Genomic DNA, 14309 nt, shown 5'->3' on the forward strand with positions numbered 1-14309 from the left:
CCAGCTCCCAGCTGTCCAAAAATTAACACACCCACACAGGGGAATGGTTGAGCAGTGCCCTGGGAAACAGATACTGAGCAGGTCCTCCCCTTGTACAGCTTCCTCATCTCCTCAAGCATTGCCAGATAGCCTGACCCTCCCTAAACCCAGGCACTGAAGTATTTTCATTCTTCATGACAGGCTGGGAAATAATCTGAGCTTATTGACTCGACAAGGGGGCTGCTCTGCAAACATCAGTGCCTGATGAGGCTGATGGCCTCGGGCTCTTCAGTCCTGTCGGCAGGGAACCTCACCAGAATCTCTCTGAAGCAGAGAGAGGCGTGTGTATGAGAATGAAAGTAAATTAGGTCTGAACAAGATTAACAGGGATTTAATTGAACTATGTGAACTGGAACTCCAGTCACGAGCTACTTATTAGCCTGTCTCAAGGGATTGTGCTGCTGGCACTGGGGGAGCACAAGGATGCATTGTGAGCGTGGGACAGCTCCAGGGGACAGCCAGGCCACAGGAGATGAGCCTGGCCAGAGAGGCAGAGCTGCTTGAACATGATCTAAAACAGAGGAAAGAACTCCCAACTCCCAGCCATGCTTCTTCAGAGCTGAGGCATGTCCTGCTGAGGGACAGGAACTCCGTGACACACATTGGCAGAGGAAATCCAGCCCTCAGCCAGCTCCTGGCTTTGGGTGGCAGAGCAAGGTGTGGCTGCAGAGGTGCTGCCTACTGGCAGGTACCTGGAGACAGACCTTTGAAAACCTCCCCTTCAATAAAATTGACTTTATGAGGTCTTCAGTTCCCTTTGGGATGTTAATTACAAAACAGCCTGGAGAAAAGTGCTTGGGAATTAAAGGAGTCGCCACACTAGTCCTTCTCTCAGTTTTCTGGTGAGAGAACCAGCAGATACTTGCCAGAACTTGGCTACCAAGAACCAATAAACATTTGCCAGAGCTTGGCTACCATGCAGTCTCACTGCAGCCAAGAAGAGCCACCAGACAGCCCCATGCTCCAGCCATGCAAGCCTGAGCTCCAGCCACACACCAAGGGGCTCCTGAAAATCCCCACCAGCAGCCTACTGAATCCCCATCTAATCCCCTGCTTGCATTATTAACAAATGATGCCTTTAGTATGACTACCTTCATGGGGGCTCTTGGAGCCAAATACCTCTCATGGGAGGCAAATTGGTTTAGTCACTGGATGGTTTCCTCCTTCCTTCCAGGAAGGTGAAACTGTGTTGGGAGAGTTTGTCACTCCCAAGTCAAACACAGATACAGATGCACACATGCCTGACTGTATTAACTAACCAATTTCTCACAGATTAAAGGATCTGAAAGGATTTCCCTTAATGGATCATTTTAATGAATAGGTTATTTATGTCCCTGTGTTCCTATAGTCTGGGAGTTCTGGCAGCTTTCACAGTGTGTGTGAGGGAATAGGCAGCATGACTTTAAACACAGATTTCTTTTTAAACAAAGATTCCGATAACATTTATTACACATTTCAAGAGAAACTAATATACATGGGTTATTGGTAATCTCTACATACTCTAAGTTCAGCAAACAAGAGCATTCAAATAGGTATAAAGCTGTCAGGAACAGACTGGGTAATTTATCTTCATCCCTTTTCCCCCAAACAAAACCAAACCCCAACATCCATGATTTCTACTGAGCAATGAGTGAGCCAGCCTGCAAATAGCTGGATGTAGACATTGATGTAGTAGCTGCTATTTCAGCTAACAGCCACACAGTGCCCACTGCTAACTGGTTCTGAGCTGTAGAAGTGACTCTGTATTTTGGATAATGTGTGTGCTGTGATTCCATTAAAGCATTAACCCCCTGCTTTAGGTCACCTGTAGAAAGCTGGAATTTACATAAAACCATCCTCCTCATGTATTGAAATGGAAAGAGTGATCTGCAGTACCTACTCAGGGCTTTTCTTTGCCCTGCACATCAGAGACAGAGCACAGGTCCATCATGGAAACTCATGGCACAACACTGTTCTTTGTTATTTGCGTGGGAACGTTTTGTAGTACTTCTTTGTACTGAAGAACTTAAAGCAATTTTAGAGTGCTTGTGTCTCCTATGCTTTGTTCTGTCCTGGTATTGCCTTCATGTAGCTAAAAAAAATAAAAATTAAGAAAGCAGAATTTAAAGCAGAACTCCAAGCTGGATTTTAAGAAGTATAACTTGGTGTCAGCATTCTGGCTAAGGGAAGCAGAGAGCCTGGAGCAGGGGAGTCACACTGGTACTGGGATCCATCTGTCATCCCCACCAAAAGCAAGAGTGAGCAGAGAACGTGGCTGCTCTCAGCACTGATGGTTTCTGTAAAGGTGTTGTTCACCTGTTAAAGAACACACACCTGGGCTCACAAGGCATTTGTGACTCGGGGATGGGACTCTGTGTATGCAAAGAGGATCACAGAATTGCAGCCCTGCCAGAGAGAACCCTTCCTTCAAAGCCACTCTGAGCCCTGGGTGCGCCTCAGAGAGCAGGTTCTCCTCCCATTGACTCATTCCTGATCAAACAAACCAAGATCTGAGCTGGCATCAGGAAGCTCGAGCTGCCCTATGGAGACTCTGTGGCTATGTCACCACCTATCTCCTTCCAGTCCTGTCTAGCCATATTTAAATCCCATCCTGGATTGTCCCTGGGCCTGGAGAGCCAAAGCCTGAAGGAACTCGGTGTCTGTGTCTCCTGCCATACAGTCATGACACACAGCCAGCCTGCCACCCCTTGGATCTTAAAATACCACATCTCCTCAGGCTGAGAACGTTTTTACCCTCAGGAAGAACTCAGCCAGAGGAGATGGAGCAGACTGTGGCAGGGAAGGCTGGGAGGGTATTTGCAAGTGCAATGAACCCCAGCTATGTTGAAAGAGGGCCCATGGTCAGGAATCAGCCAGCTGGCAGGAGGGTTTATCCAAGGCACTGGGAGGCAGTGCTGGCTTATACACCACCAATGCACCATTCCCAGACTCCCACCTCAGCAACCCTTCTCCAAATACAGTGCCTGGTCTTCCCAAGTTTCCAAGAGCAACTCCACTAGCACAGGCATTCTGCACCTTCCAGAATCAAATTGTTTCCTGATTCTTGCAGTCATTGTAATCCCCACCACAGCCTCAGTTCCCTGCAATGTACCTGCTTTCAAAGGTGGGAATAGAAAGGAAGAGTGCATGGGTGGGGAACAAGGCAGCGACGCTGGGGAAATGAAAGCTTTCATCTCCAGTAGTCTGGAATCTGGTGAGTTATTACCTAAAGAATTAAAGAATATGACAAAGGCATTATGATTAAGCCATAAAATGCAGCTATGTATTTCAGACTAGATGACAACAGAGATGAATACAAAGCTGTGTAGTGTGGTATTCTTGATCCATTTGATCCCTCTGCCTTCAAAAAACACAACACAAACCGGTATCCAAAGTAGCAAACCCATGCTCCACTTTCCACAAGGACTTTACTACAAATCCCAGCCAGCATAGAGGAGCTAGGACAACAGTCCTCTCTATCCATCAGAAAAGTCACTTTAATGGTGACTGACACATAAATCATGTCAAATGAAGTCCTGGATATGTGAAGTTCTCTTTGCTTGTAAGAAATCTATGGCAGAACCCCAACCCTTCCACTCTTCTCAGTTTCTTCTCCCTTGCCCCTGAAAAGTAAAACATGGCAATGCCGGAAAACCATTAACAGAGTTAGTTGCCTTTGATGTTGTCTCTGAAGAAGCATGATTATAGGTGGTTATTTGGTCTTTGGAGGCTCATCAGTCACACCTCTATCGTTTCTTTTTGGTTTCCTTCTTGGGTTTCTTGCTTATCTGTGGAGCAGTTGCCTTTGGCTTCTTCACTGTCTCTGAATTCTTAGGCTCAAAACTGTCCGAGTCCTACAAGAATCAATTAAGAAACAGTAACTATTTTTTTACCATTTGCTGACAGTTTGCTTTGGGGAACTGAGTATAAGCCAGAGGAAACAAGTGCTGGGTATCTCTGCTAGAACACATTGATGTCAAACTGAGGCCACATTTAATGAGACTTGAGCAGCATCATCTCTGCTCCTTCTGCATGTGCTTTTTGATGAGCGTGAGTTTCTGCAAAGAAACAGCTTGTTACCAGAGATGCCATTAAAAGCTTAAGTATCTAAAACAGGCTTTGGAGAAGAAAAACTTTGAAGGCAAGGCGAAAATCAACACTAAATGAAAACTATTTGAATTAGGAAAAGATAACATATAATCACCAGGGTGCATGGAAACAGTCAGCAGGCGTTTCTGCCAAACATTAATCACTATCATGTGCAAGACAAAAAAATATTCCCCAAAGCAGCAGTAACAATATAAAGTTCAGAGCCTCTAAACCAAGCCCAAAATCCAGGGAAGGAATTGCAGGCAAAGCTTTCTTCACCTGGACTAACAAAATACTTAGCTAGGTTGCTTGTTTCCCTCAGAGAAGATAAGAGATAATATTGCAGCCATGGGAAATAAAGTCTAGCTATCCTGTGAAAACACAAGGGAACAGCGCCAGTCTCCTCTGAGAAAGCACACACATGCAGATTGCCTCCTTTCATTAAATGCATTTGAGTATAAATATTGCTTTAGCATCTCGGGTTCTCTCAGCCTGAGTGTGCCAACTGGAAAAGGACACACAAAAAATGGCTGAGCAAGACGTGCGAGTTTCAAGCTTCCAAGCCAGCGCTCCAGATAATGGAGGGGGAGGCAGCATCTGACAGTATCCTTTTAATCAAAGAGCTTGGTTCAAACGTCTCTCAAGTTACTGGGCTATTACATCTCACATCTGTGTGGCTTTCCGAGGAAGGAGAGTTGGCTGGCTTTCCAAAGGCTGTGATCAGTGCTCAGGGAGCTGGCAGGCTCCAGGGAGCTGGTTATTACTCAGGGATGCAGAGCACTGCTGCCATAACGTGAACACTGCTGCCTTCTAATGTCCAAACCAAGGTAGACTTCAAAGTCTGAGGCCTCCAAGACAGAGAAGTTCCTCAGCATCCTACACAGACTCAAGCATCATTCCTGAGATTTGGAGGGGCAGCTTATGTTGTTTATGGCCTTGTAAATCAGTCATATGGACAGCACATCAGGAGGACAGTTTATATATGGAGAAAATAAAAACTAGAGTATGCAAACATCAAGGCTCCAAATGTAAGAAGTAGAAGGTCCTTGAGCTTTATAATTTTAATTGGAGGCTGGTCTCCAGTTTCCCACTCCAAACCAAAACTCTCACTCTCTTCAGCTTTCAAGAATGTGGCTACTTGGTATTCCTCAAAAATTTATTGGGGAAACCATGGACTCTGACAGATGGGTGCAGGTAGCTGCAGAACAGTGCAAAGGTTGGACTTGATGAACTTGGAGGTCTTTTCCAACCTTAATAGTTCTAGGATTCTAAGACTTGCAATGCCACCATATTGTGTCCAGCAACTCCTGTTCATTTCCTTGCTGGGAGCTGCAGCTCCTGTGGCAGGATGAGCAGAGGGGAGCATGACCCATGGCAGGACAGCATCACATCACACCAGCAGTTAAAGCTGGAAAAATTGGGTCATGAACTTTATCCTTCACTCTGTACCTCATCCTGAGGCATTCCCTTCCCCCAGTAGGCTGAAAATTTCCATGGCCTGGGATGCTTCCTCTGCACAGGAGGGAGCAAACATGGCAATGAAGAATCTGAAAACAAAACTCCCCATGCTGAGTTGTTACTGAAAATATACCATATGCCTTTAGACAACACCTGTATCAAAGCACCAAACTTGCAGCCTGATCACTGAAATACCTGTAAGGACACTTTTTTATGGACATCCCTCATTCTAGAGGAACAGCTCATGTCAACCTTTCCCTTTCACCTTCTTCTATGCCAACTGCATCAAAGGAGCTTTGGCATCCAGACAGGATGTCAGTCCTGAAAACTGCTTTCCTCACTTTTAGGATATAGTGTAAATTTCACCTGCATCTTGCTTCCAAAATCACACACAAACTAGAGCCCACAGTAATTTCCTGAAAGGCAGGTCCTGCAAAGGGGATGCCCTGCCTGGCAAATAATGAAGCAAATCAGCAGCAGGATGACAATATGGGTTGGGACAAAGCCTTCTCTAGCAGCTAGGAAGAGTACATGCATTTAGCACCTTGTCAGTGCTTCAGGTTGCTTTTTTCACTTATACTCAGAGAGACCCTAGCTCAGGTATTTGTTCCTGACTTTCCTATCTGGTGGTAAATCACAAGATGAAAGCTGGAGATGGGAAAGCCAGAGGGAAGGAAAGAGAACAAACAATGAAACTGTCATCAATCCCAGGGGCAGCTGTGTCTCCATTAGCTACTCAACATTCCCTCCCATCCTGTTTTCTCTGACTCTGCCCATCTGTATCAATATTAAAGAGCACTACTCACTGTCTTGTGGGACTTTGACACGGGCAGGATTATGGCAAGCACACAGATCAGCTGGAAAATGGCTCCAAAGAAGAGTCCATAGCGTAGCACATTCTCCATGAAAGTGGGCTCAGGGATTTCAGGCGGGGAGAAATCCAACTCTGCAGCCATTGTCACCCTTCTCCTCTACTGCTCTCAAGAAGACTGGTTACTGCAAGGGGGAAAACAGAGAGCAATTTTTTGCATCAGCCTTTCTGGCATTCACTTTCTGTTATCCAAAAATGACACTCCCAGCAATAACGAAACACAAAATGAAAGCTGTGTTTAATTTGGATGTTTCTCTTTTGTCACCTGTCTACAAAAACAGTCCTCAACTGCTGGCATTAGGCTATTTGTGGGTGAGGAGCAGACAAACAAAATATGAACCATGTTCATAAAACAATAAGGGAAAAGCTTAATAAGCAAGGATATGTTTCTTCCTGAAGTTGATCATGCATGTAAGGTGATTACTATTAATTTTTACTTATATTGTCTATGTAGTTACAGCCTTGTTGCATTAGATGCTGTACAAACCCAACTACTTAAACCACACAGAAGCAGAGCTGTTGAAGACAGAGGAATAAGTTATGTGTATAAATTTAAGTGTGGCTTTAGTGGCTGGTTACACTAAGCCCCATATACCTTAAAACAGTCACACAGGTAGTTTGTGGCAGAGTTAAATATTGATCTCCTGGGTCCCAAGCCTCTCAGCCATGAGACCATCCTTTCTTCCTGCCTTCACCTTTTGCTAATGGAGTTGTCAATTCATTTTATGAATGACTAATGGCTTTTTACAACAAGGGAGAACTCTCCTGCCAGAATTGCTGGAGTATGCCTCAGGAAGTCCCCAAAGGGAAATCCAATTAGTCTGAGATGCCATCACACTCAGCTGTGATTACTGCCCTACTCGGTTTTCCTGACCTGGATGATCCTGGTGTGCATTCCTGGGATCAGCACTGCACACTGAGAGTTACAATTCTCTGTATCACTCAAACTTGTGTTTGTATGCTGAGCTTGCCTCCTAGAAATGATCTCCAATGCAGGCTCTGCATTTCTCATACTGTTACAATCTACAGATGTGTCCCAGACCAGAAGGATGGTAAACTTGGCTTATAATTCCAGCAAAGTTATAGATGATAAATTTGAGAATCAACAACTCAATGCTGTTGCATATAAGAGGCAAATACCACTTGGTGACATACTTAAAAGAGTGGTATATAAATGACATGAAATAATTATTTTGTTTTCATTCAGCTGAAGTACAGAATGTTATTTTGAATTTTAAGACAGGAAAACATTTCCAACTGCACAAGCTGCCAGCCACTGGCATAGGAAAAAGTGGAATCCCTGCTACTGGTGGTTCAGAAGAGCAGACCAGATAAGGGGTGTGGATATGAATAATTCTGCCTTTGAACCAGGAGGTAAGAATAGGTGACCTCCTCAGGTTCTGTCCAGGTCTGTACTTCAGTGAAAGAAAACGTTTCAAATTCTGATTGAAACTCAGTCAGCAAGGGCTGTGTGGGACCTGTACATGAAGCCAGAACACATGTTGGCCCACCCAGGCTCAGTCAGTCCCAAAGGCTGTACAATGTTGTGAACAAAGCCTGCATGCATGTGGCTCATCCCCAGTTGCTTTTGCCCTTTAAAACACTCCCTCTTGCAACCCACTAAGGCAGCAGTTCCTAAGCAAGACACAGAATCACCTCTGAGTTGCGTTTATCTCATCTGGATATCTTTTGGAAACATTATTGTTGCCCACCCCTGTCCTCAAACACAGCAGGAAGGGATGTTCCTTCATTGCTCACCTGGAGATTTCTCAGGACAAACTCCTGCTGATAACTCTGATTCACACACCTGAAATACAACACACAGAGATAAACCAGAAAAGGAAACAGATACAATGAAAGCAAAAAAATCTCTGTCCTCATCTTCTACAACTCTCCCCTCCTTTCCCCTTTTCTAGCTCACCTCCCTTGAGGACATTAATAATTCTCTAACAAGTCCAGATGACATGACCAGCACCAGGAGCTCTCTTGTAGGCTGGCAGCAGCCACCACTACCATTTGAAGCAGTATCCCCTGAAATATGCCCACAGGAGACCTGACATTGTGCTCCAACTAATTACAGCAGTGTCCTTGCTTTTACAGGCAACCCACACTCAGACCATTGTTTTCCCTGCCATCAGTGGAGCCAAACTCTCAGCAAAATTCCCCCATTTAAAAAACTCCAGTGGTTCATACAACACCCAAAGGCTCTGCCTTGCACCTAAGCCAACAGGTCCCTGGATGATGGAGCCTTCCTCCCTGTTCCCAAGAAGCTCAGTTTCACCACCTATTCCTAGGATAACATCTCCTGCACAGGTTGCCAACTGCCTATTTCCTCAGACCACCTTACCATGGCCACACTTATAGCAGCTCTTCTTAAATTGCATTTAAAGATCAATACTCCTATGTCAGACCTTGAAAGGAGGCTGCCCTTGACCCCTCCAGCCTATTCAGTTGGTCAAACACCCACTGAATAAGCTGGAGAGGTGGGAAGATCCTTCCTCTCCCCACAAAGCCAGCCAGGGGCTCCTCGGGGCTGCAGCTGCTGCTTTGCTCAGTGACAGCACTGAAGAGGCTGTGGCTGCTCCCCATGGCTCAGGACCAGGCCCTGTGATAAATAATCAATGTATTTCCAGGATCAGGGCCATGCACCAGCCAGGACAGACTCCAACCTTTCTTCTTGCTGTGCTGTGTTTCCCAGCTGACAATATATAAATAATTAGCATAGAACAAAGTCATGGGAACAGATCAAATAATATATATTAGCTTCTTCTTGGGGTGGAAATAAAGCACAATGAAAGATTCCGTCACAGGACGAGGCAAAAAAGCTCAAGTCGAATTTTTAAATGGCTTAGTAGGTGTGGGGATGGAGCCTGGGCAATTCCTGCTGGTTATTCCTATCCGCACCGCTGAATCCATGGCCATCAGCCTGACCGAGGAGCCTAGCTGTGGGATAAGGGACTGTCCAGCCGTGCCCGCACTGTGGGAGAAGCAGCCGTGCGGCCCCAGGGCGGCGACAGCAGCGTCCTCCTCCCTCCATCCCTCCGTCCCTCCGGTCCCAGCTCCCGCGGTGCCGCCCGGCCGCGGCAGGACCTGCGAGGCCCCCGGGTTCTGCACTCGCGTCCTGGGGCGATGCTGAAGCCCCGGCTGGCCCTCGCCAGCCCCATTGCCCGCGGAACCCGCACAGCCCCGCACAGCCCCGCACAGACCCGCACAGACCCGCTCACCGCCCGTTCCGCTCCGCTCCGCTCCCCGAGCAGCGCCGCCCCGGAACTGCTTCCCGCCCGCTGGAAGTACTTCCGGCCCCACCCTAGCAACCGACCGCTCCTAGCAACCGCCCCGGGAATCGGCGGAACCATCCCTAGCAACCACCCCTAGCAACCGCCCTAGCAACCACCCCTAGCAACCACCCCATCAACCACCCCTAGCAACCGCCCTAGCAACCACCCCAGCAACCATCCCTAGCAACTGCCCCAGCAACCACCCCTAGCAACCACCCTTAGCAACCGCCCCAGCAACTGTCCTTGGCAACCACCCCAGCAACCGCCCCTGGCAACGGCCCCAGCATCCACCTGTGGCACCATGTTGCTACGGGCGGCCTAATGGCAGTCCAGGGCCTGGGATACCTGGGGGAGCAGTGGGGTTGGGAGCTCCCCTGCTGTGTTCCTCCCAAAATCTCCCTGGGGTTCCTCAGTTTCATGGGCCATGGGCAGTGGGAGCCAGTGGATGCTGACCCACTGCGGGTCACAGAATGTCAGCATCAGTGAGGTTGGAAAAGACTGCTGAGTCTAACCCAACACCACCATTATCAGCCAGACCAGAGTGCTAAGTGCCATGTCTGGTCTTGTCTTAAACACCTCCAGGGATGGTGACTCCGCCACCTCCCTGGGCAGCCCATTCCAATGTCTAGTCACTCCCTCTGTGAAGAAATCCCTCCTAATGTCCAACCTGAATGTTCCCTGGTGCAGCTTAAGGCTATGTCTTCTCATCCTGGCTGGGTACCCATGGTAGAAGCACCCCAGGCCTTTACACCACAGGGTTAATGTACTCAGCCCCTAAATCCACGTGAGTGTTTTAATCCCACCATCAATAATGTGGCCTTTCAGTCCTGGTGGGTTTCTCTTTATCCACAAGGTTTTCATCTGCTCCCTTGCTGTACTCTGCAGCAAAAATTAAGATGTGCTTCTGGCTTTGCTCTTGATAGGGACTTTATTTTTAATATCTCGTCCAGTTTCCAGCTATGAACTGGAGATATCCTGATAAGATGACCTACAAAGGGAAACATGGCTTGGCCTCTCTTTTGCTCATTTGTGGTATTTAAAGAATCTGATTTGTTTTGCCCTTTTTCCTAACCCTAAACTATCAGAAGTGCCAGGCTGGTTTTGCTACAGAGCTTTATTACCAGAGAGCCTAATACTTTGGGGAAAACCTAATCAGTTACTTATCTACTGAGGAAGTAAGGTATGGCATTTGCAATAAAAAGGATTTTCTAGGCTTTTACCAAGCATTTGAATTAAATGGATATTAATGATAACAATTTCAAAGATTTTCAGCAATTGGATTAGCAATCTTTCATGTTTTTTTAGTGCAGAAGACTTTACAGACAACTGCAGAACACTGCTGAATGAGTGGCAGAAGCCAGAGACATTTGTACACAGAAACTCTTCTAGCATAAAAATCTGAAGAGAAAAATTACTCTTAAATAGAGATTTCCTTGCCCCTGATGAATGTTTAAGGGATAATGCCAGAGATCAGGAAAGCAGTAAATTCTGCCTTGTCACCCTTTCAGCTCACAAGCACTGACTATTTAGGATGAAAAAACATGGAGGAGGAAGAAATAATTCTTGAAAATGTCAGGAGGAATCTTATCAGAATGGATTAACAGACAGATTAAATTCTTCCCAGTACTACCAGTACACTGAATGTGCTGGTGCTTCTGTTCTACACACCTTCTCAGAGGCTCCAGTCCTCGCAGATGGAGTTTGCTGGCAAAGGGGAAAATAGACTCATGGATTGTAACACTGTGGATTTCATTCCTTTTCTTCTCTCCCCAACAGAAAGAGCACTACTCACTCCAAGCAGCAGCAGACAGGGAAAATGTGCAGCTTTTAGGCTGCTCCTGCCCCTTCTCTCCCCCTCTATCCCATGCCAAGGCTGCCAAACCCTCCAGGCCAGGTCAGGAGTGCCCCAGCCTGGGAGCCACAAGCAGGTGGTGCCACCAGACCACTGTGGCTCCCTGCTTTCCACCAACATCACACTGACCCACTCCTTGCACCTGGCCGTGAAATGACAAAAAAAAGAAGCTATTTATTTTAAAAAAAAGAAGATTTTTCCAAAAGCCACCAGATGCAAGTGGGTTTCAAAGCTAAAATTGATTCAACAAGTGGACATGGCAATTTTGTCAGCACTCAGTTCTAAGTAGAGACAATGCTCAGGCAAGAAGTCTTTCTCCAAATCCAAATTATCCACAGCTTTTTTAGTCCTTTCTACTTTTCTTCTTTGGTTTGCATTGTGGTATTTCCTGCATGTCTTTGCAGTGAGGCCTCTTTATTACCACTCACTGAATGTTTGATCCTTGTGCTCCAAAGTCTCGTCATCCTCAGGTTTCACATTTGTATTCAGCCAGGAAAAAAATTACTCACAACTGTGTTCATTTCTCATCCCTTACTGGAAACAAAGCCTTCCTCATTCTCTCTCCATGAACCACATTTTGCCTTTTCGATGCCAATAACATTTCACTCATATTCTGGTTTTTATCAGAGACTTTTCAAAGGATTGAAGCTGCCTCTCCCTGTTCACTGATTCTGGCTGTAATGTGCTATGTAACCTTCTAGCCAAGACTCCTTTCCAAACTGAAATGAGAGTGGTAAGACCAAAGATGAGCTCCTTAATTACTGACATTCACTGCTGGCATCTCAGCTGTGTCTGCCAGGGTTGGAAGAGGATGGAGATGGTATTTAGTGAGCCAGAAATTCAGGAATCAGTAACTCTCAAGCCTACAGCTGAGTGTAACGTGCTGACGCCTGACTGAAACTCTTGGCAGTTCACTTGGGTGATGCTGAAATGCTCCAGAGCTGTGCTAGGAAATAAACAGAGCCAGACAGGTACAGGCTCTATAAATGGATCCCACCTGCAGAGCCCATCGAGCCTCCTGACAGATGCACATCTCACAGGCTGCTGCCATTTGCTCTGTTTTACAGGCTCAGGGATAGTTAATGTTTGAAGATTAAGTAGGCTTTTCAAGCAGGCTTTTAATACCATGAGACAGTCCTTTCCAACAGCACTTCTTGCACATTTTGAATTTCTGATTTATTTTGTCTATTTTTAATCTGATCCCCTGCTTCAGAGTCATTCTCAGAGTGCAAACAGTGCTCTCATCCAGCGTGTCTCCTTCCTTGAGATTATTTTGATAAATGTTTGTATTTGGCTTCCTACCAATTTGAATTCCTCAAGGGAAAATTCTCCCCAGGAAATCTATTGATGTTCAAAGGGTTCAGTCTGGAGGATCTGAAGATCCAAGTCTCAGCACTTTATCCTTCCAAGAAGGAGAAACCAAGTCTCGTATGATTTTCTCACCACACCTGCTGGGTTGAAGTTTCGGGTTTTTTGCTTCTTCCTTAGAAGGAACTGGCAGCACAGGCTAAATCTTGTCTTTCTCATCTCATTTTAGTTTGCTTGCCTTCCACAGAAATGACTGGATTTTTACAAAGAACTTAGGAAAGAAAGTTACTGTGAACAGAGCAGTAATGAACACTGCAATTAAATGATTCTGAATTTATTATAATGTGCCTGAGTTCTGCCACTTGGGATAAGACACTTAAACCAAAATGGGTTCCATCCTAACTCTGTGATGGCAAACCCAGGCAAAACTCCATAGCTTTTAGTCTTAGTTCTGTTTAATTTACCATTACGGCAGCATTTGCCATAAGTTAGTCACCACCCCACCTCTCAAGTGAAAGCAAACCAGAAGGAACAGCTGTGTAGGGTTCTATTCAGAGTTATGGAGACTGGAGAAGCTGGGGACCAACAGCCACCCTGTGTGACATTTTGGAGAAGTGCAGAAAAGCTTTTGATAGCTGAGAACACAGAATGGGTTTTTGCCATTTGATGAGTTACTCCTGCCTGCCATTAGTTTCAACCCCACAGGGTGAGCAGGACCATTTCACACGCTGAAATGGTCTGAAGCTGTTATGTTTTGCTCCTGGAATAGACAGGGGTGATTTTTTAAAGCATGGCAGGGAGACTGGGGGAGGTACAGCTAAGAGGAAATCAATACCTGGGAAATTGCTTCAGGAACCTAACTCTGTGTCCTTTATCAGCAAAGGATTGGCACTGAAATAAGAGTAGCTGGCATGGGCTTCAGCCAAGGACTGTGGGGAGGGTAGGTCTGCTTGGATGTGACTCTGAAATCTGGCTGTTCCAGATGCTGAAGATATCTGTGGCAGCTTGTACCTGGCTGTAAATTCCATCCACCTTGCACTGGTGTAGGCTTGGTGTTTACTGGTGGGTAACAGAGAGTTACCCAGTGCTCGTTGCTGACATGAAGATCTGTGGGAGGTAATGAGTGTTACAAACCTCTGGTTTGGGAGCCAGGGGATGCTGACAGCACTCACTGTGGTAGGGAGGAGAGATGTAGAGAAACTGGGAAGGTTCTAGGGACAAACCAAGAGATACTCTGAAGAGAAAAAGCTGTTCATTTTGCAAATGAAGTCTGTCATCTATTGTGTTACATTACTATTGATACTAACCCTAAAGTGAAGTTCCTGTGAGGAATGTTGCCACACAGCCAATACATTTAGACCTAGAATACCACTGATAGTCCTGGGGGCAGCTCAGGGGCTGTGGGGAGCACAGAACTGCAGCCAGAGCCCCCTTG

The 14309-nt window shown here is 46.1% G+C and overlaps 1 protein-coding gene across 2 annotated transcripts; it reads right to left on the reverse strand.

Annotated features, from left to right (window-relative positions):
• Nucleotides 1-1452: 1452 nt before the first annotated feature.
• Nucleotides 1453-9685, reverse strand: MANBAL (mannosidase beta like). 2 transcript variants are annotated; one of them, XM_085078968.1, is made up of 4 exons: nucleotides 9661-9685; nucleotides 8195-8243; nucleotides 6372-6561; nucleotides 1453-3872 (listed from the first exon to the last, which is right to left on the reverse strand). In XM_085078968.1, exons 3-4 carry the CDS (start codon nucleotides 6519-6521, stop codon nucleotides 3765-3767), a joined length of 258 nt encoding a protein of 85 aa, XP_084935094.1. In that variant the 5' UTR covers nucleotides 6522-6561; nucleotides 8195-8243; nucleotides 9661-9685; the 3' UTR covers nucleotides 1453-3764. The 2 variants fall into 2 exon arrangements, with proteins under 2 accessions (XP_084935094.1, XP_084935093.1); XM_085078967.1 differs by lacking the exon at nucleotides 9661-9685 and adding an exon at nucleotides 9106-9130.
• Nucleotides 9686-14309: the final 4624 nt, after the last annotated feature.

The sequence above is a fragment of the Lichenostomus cassidix genome, chromosome 20 (genome assembly GCF_008360975.1).
Source record: "Lichenostomus cassidix isolate B80296 chromosome 20, HeHo_3.0, whole genome shotgun sequence".
NCBI lineage: Eukaryota > Metazoa > Chordata > Aves > Passeriformes > Meliphagidae > Lichenostomus > Lichenostomus cassidix.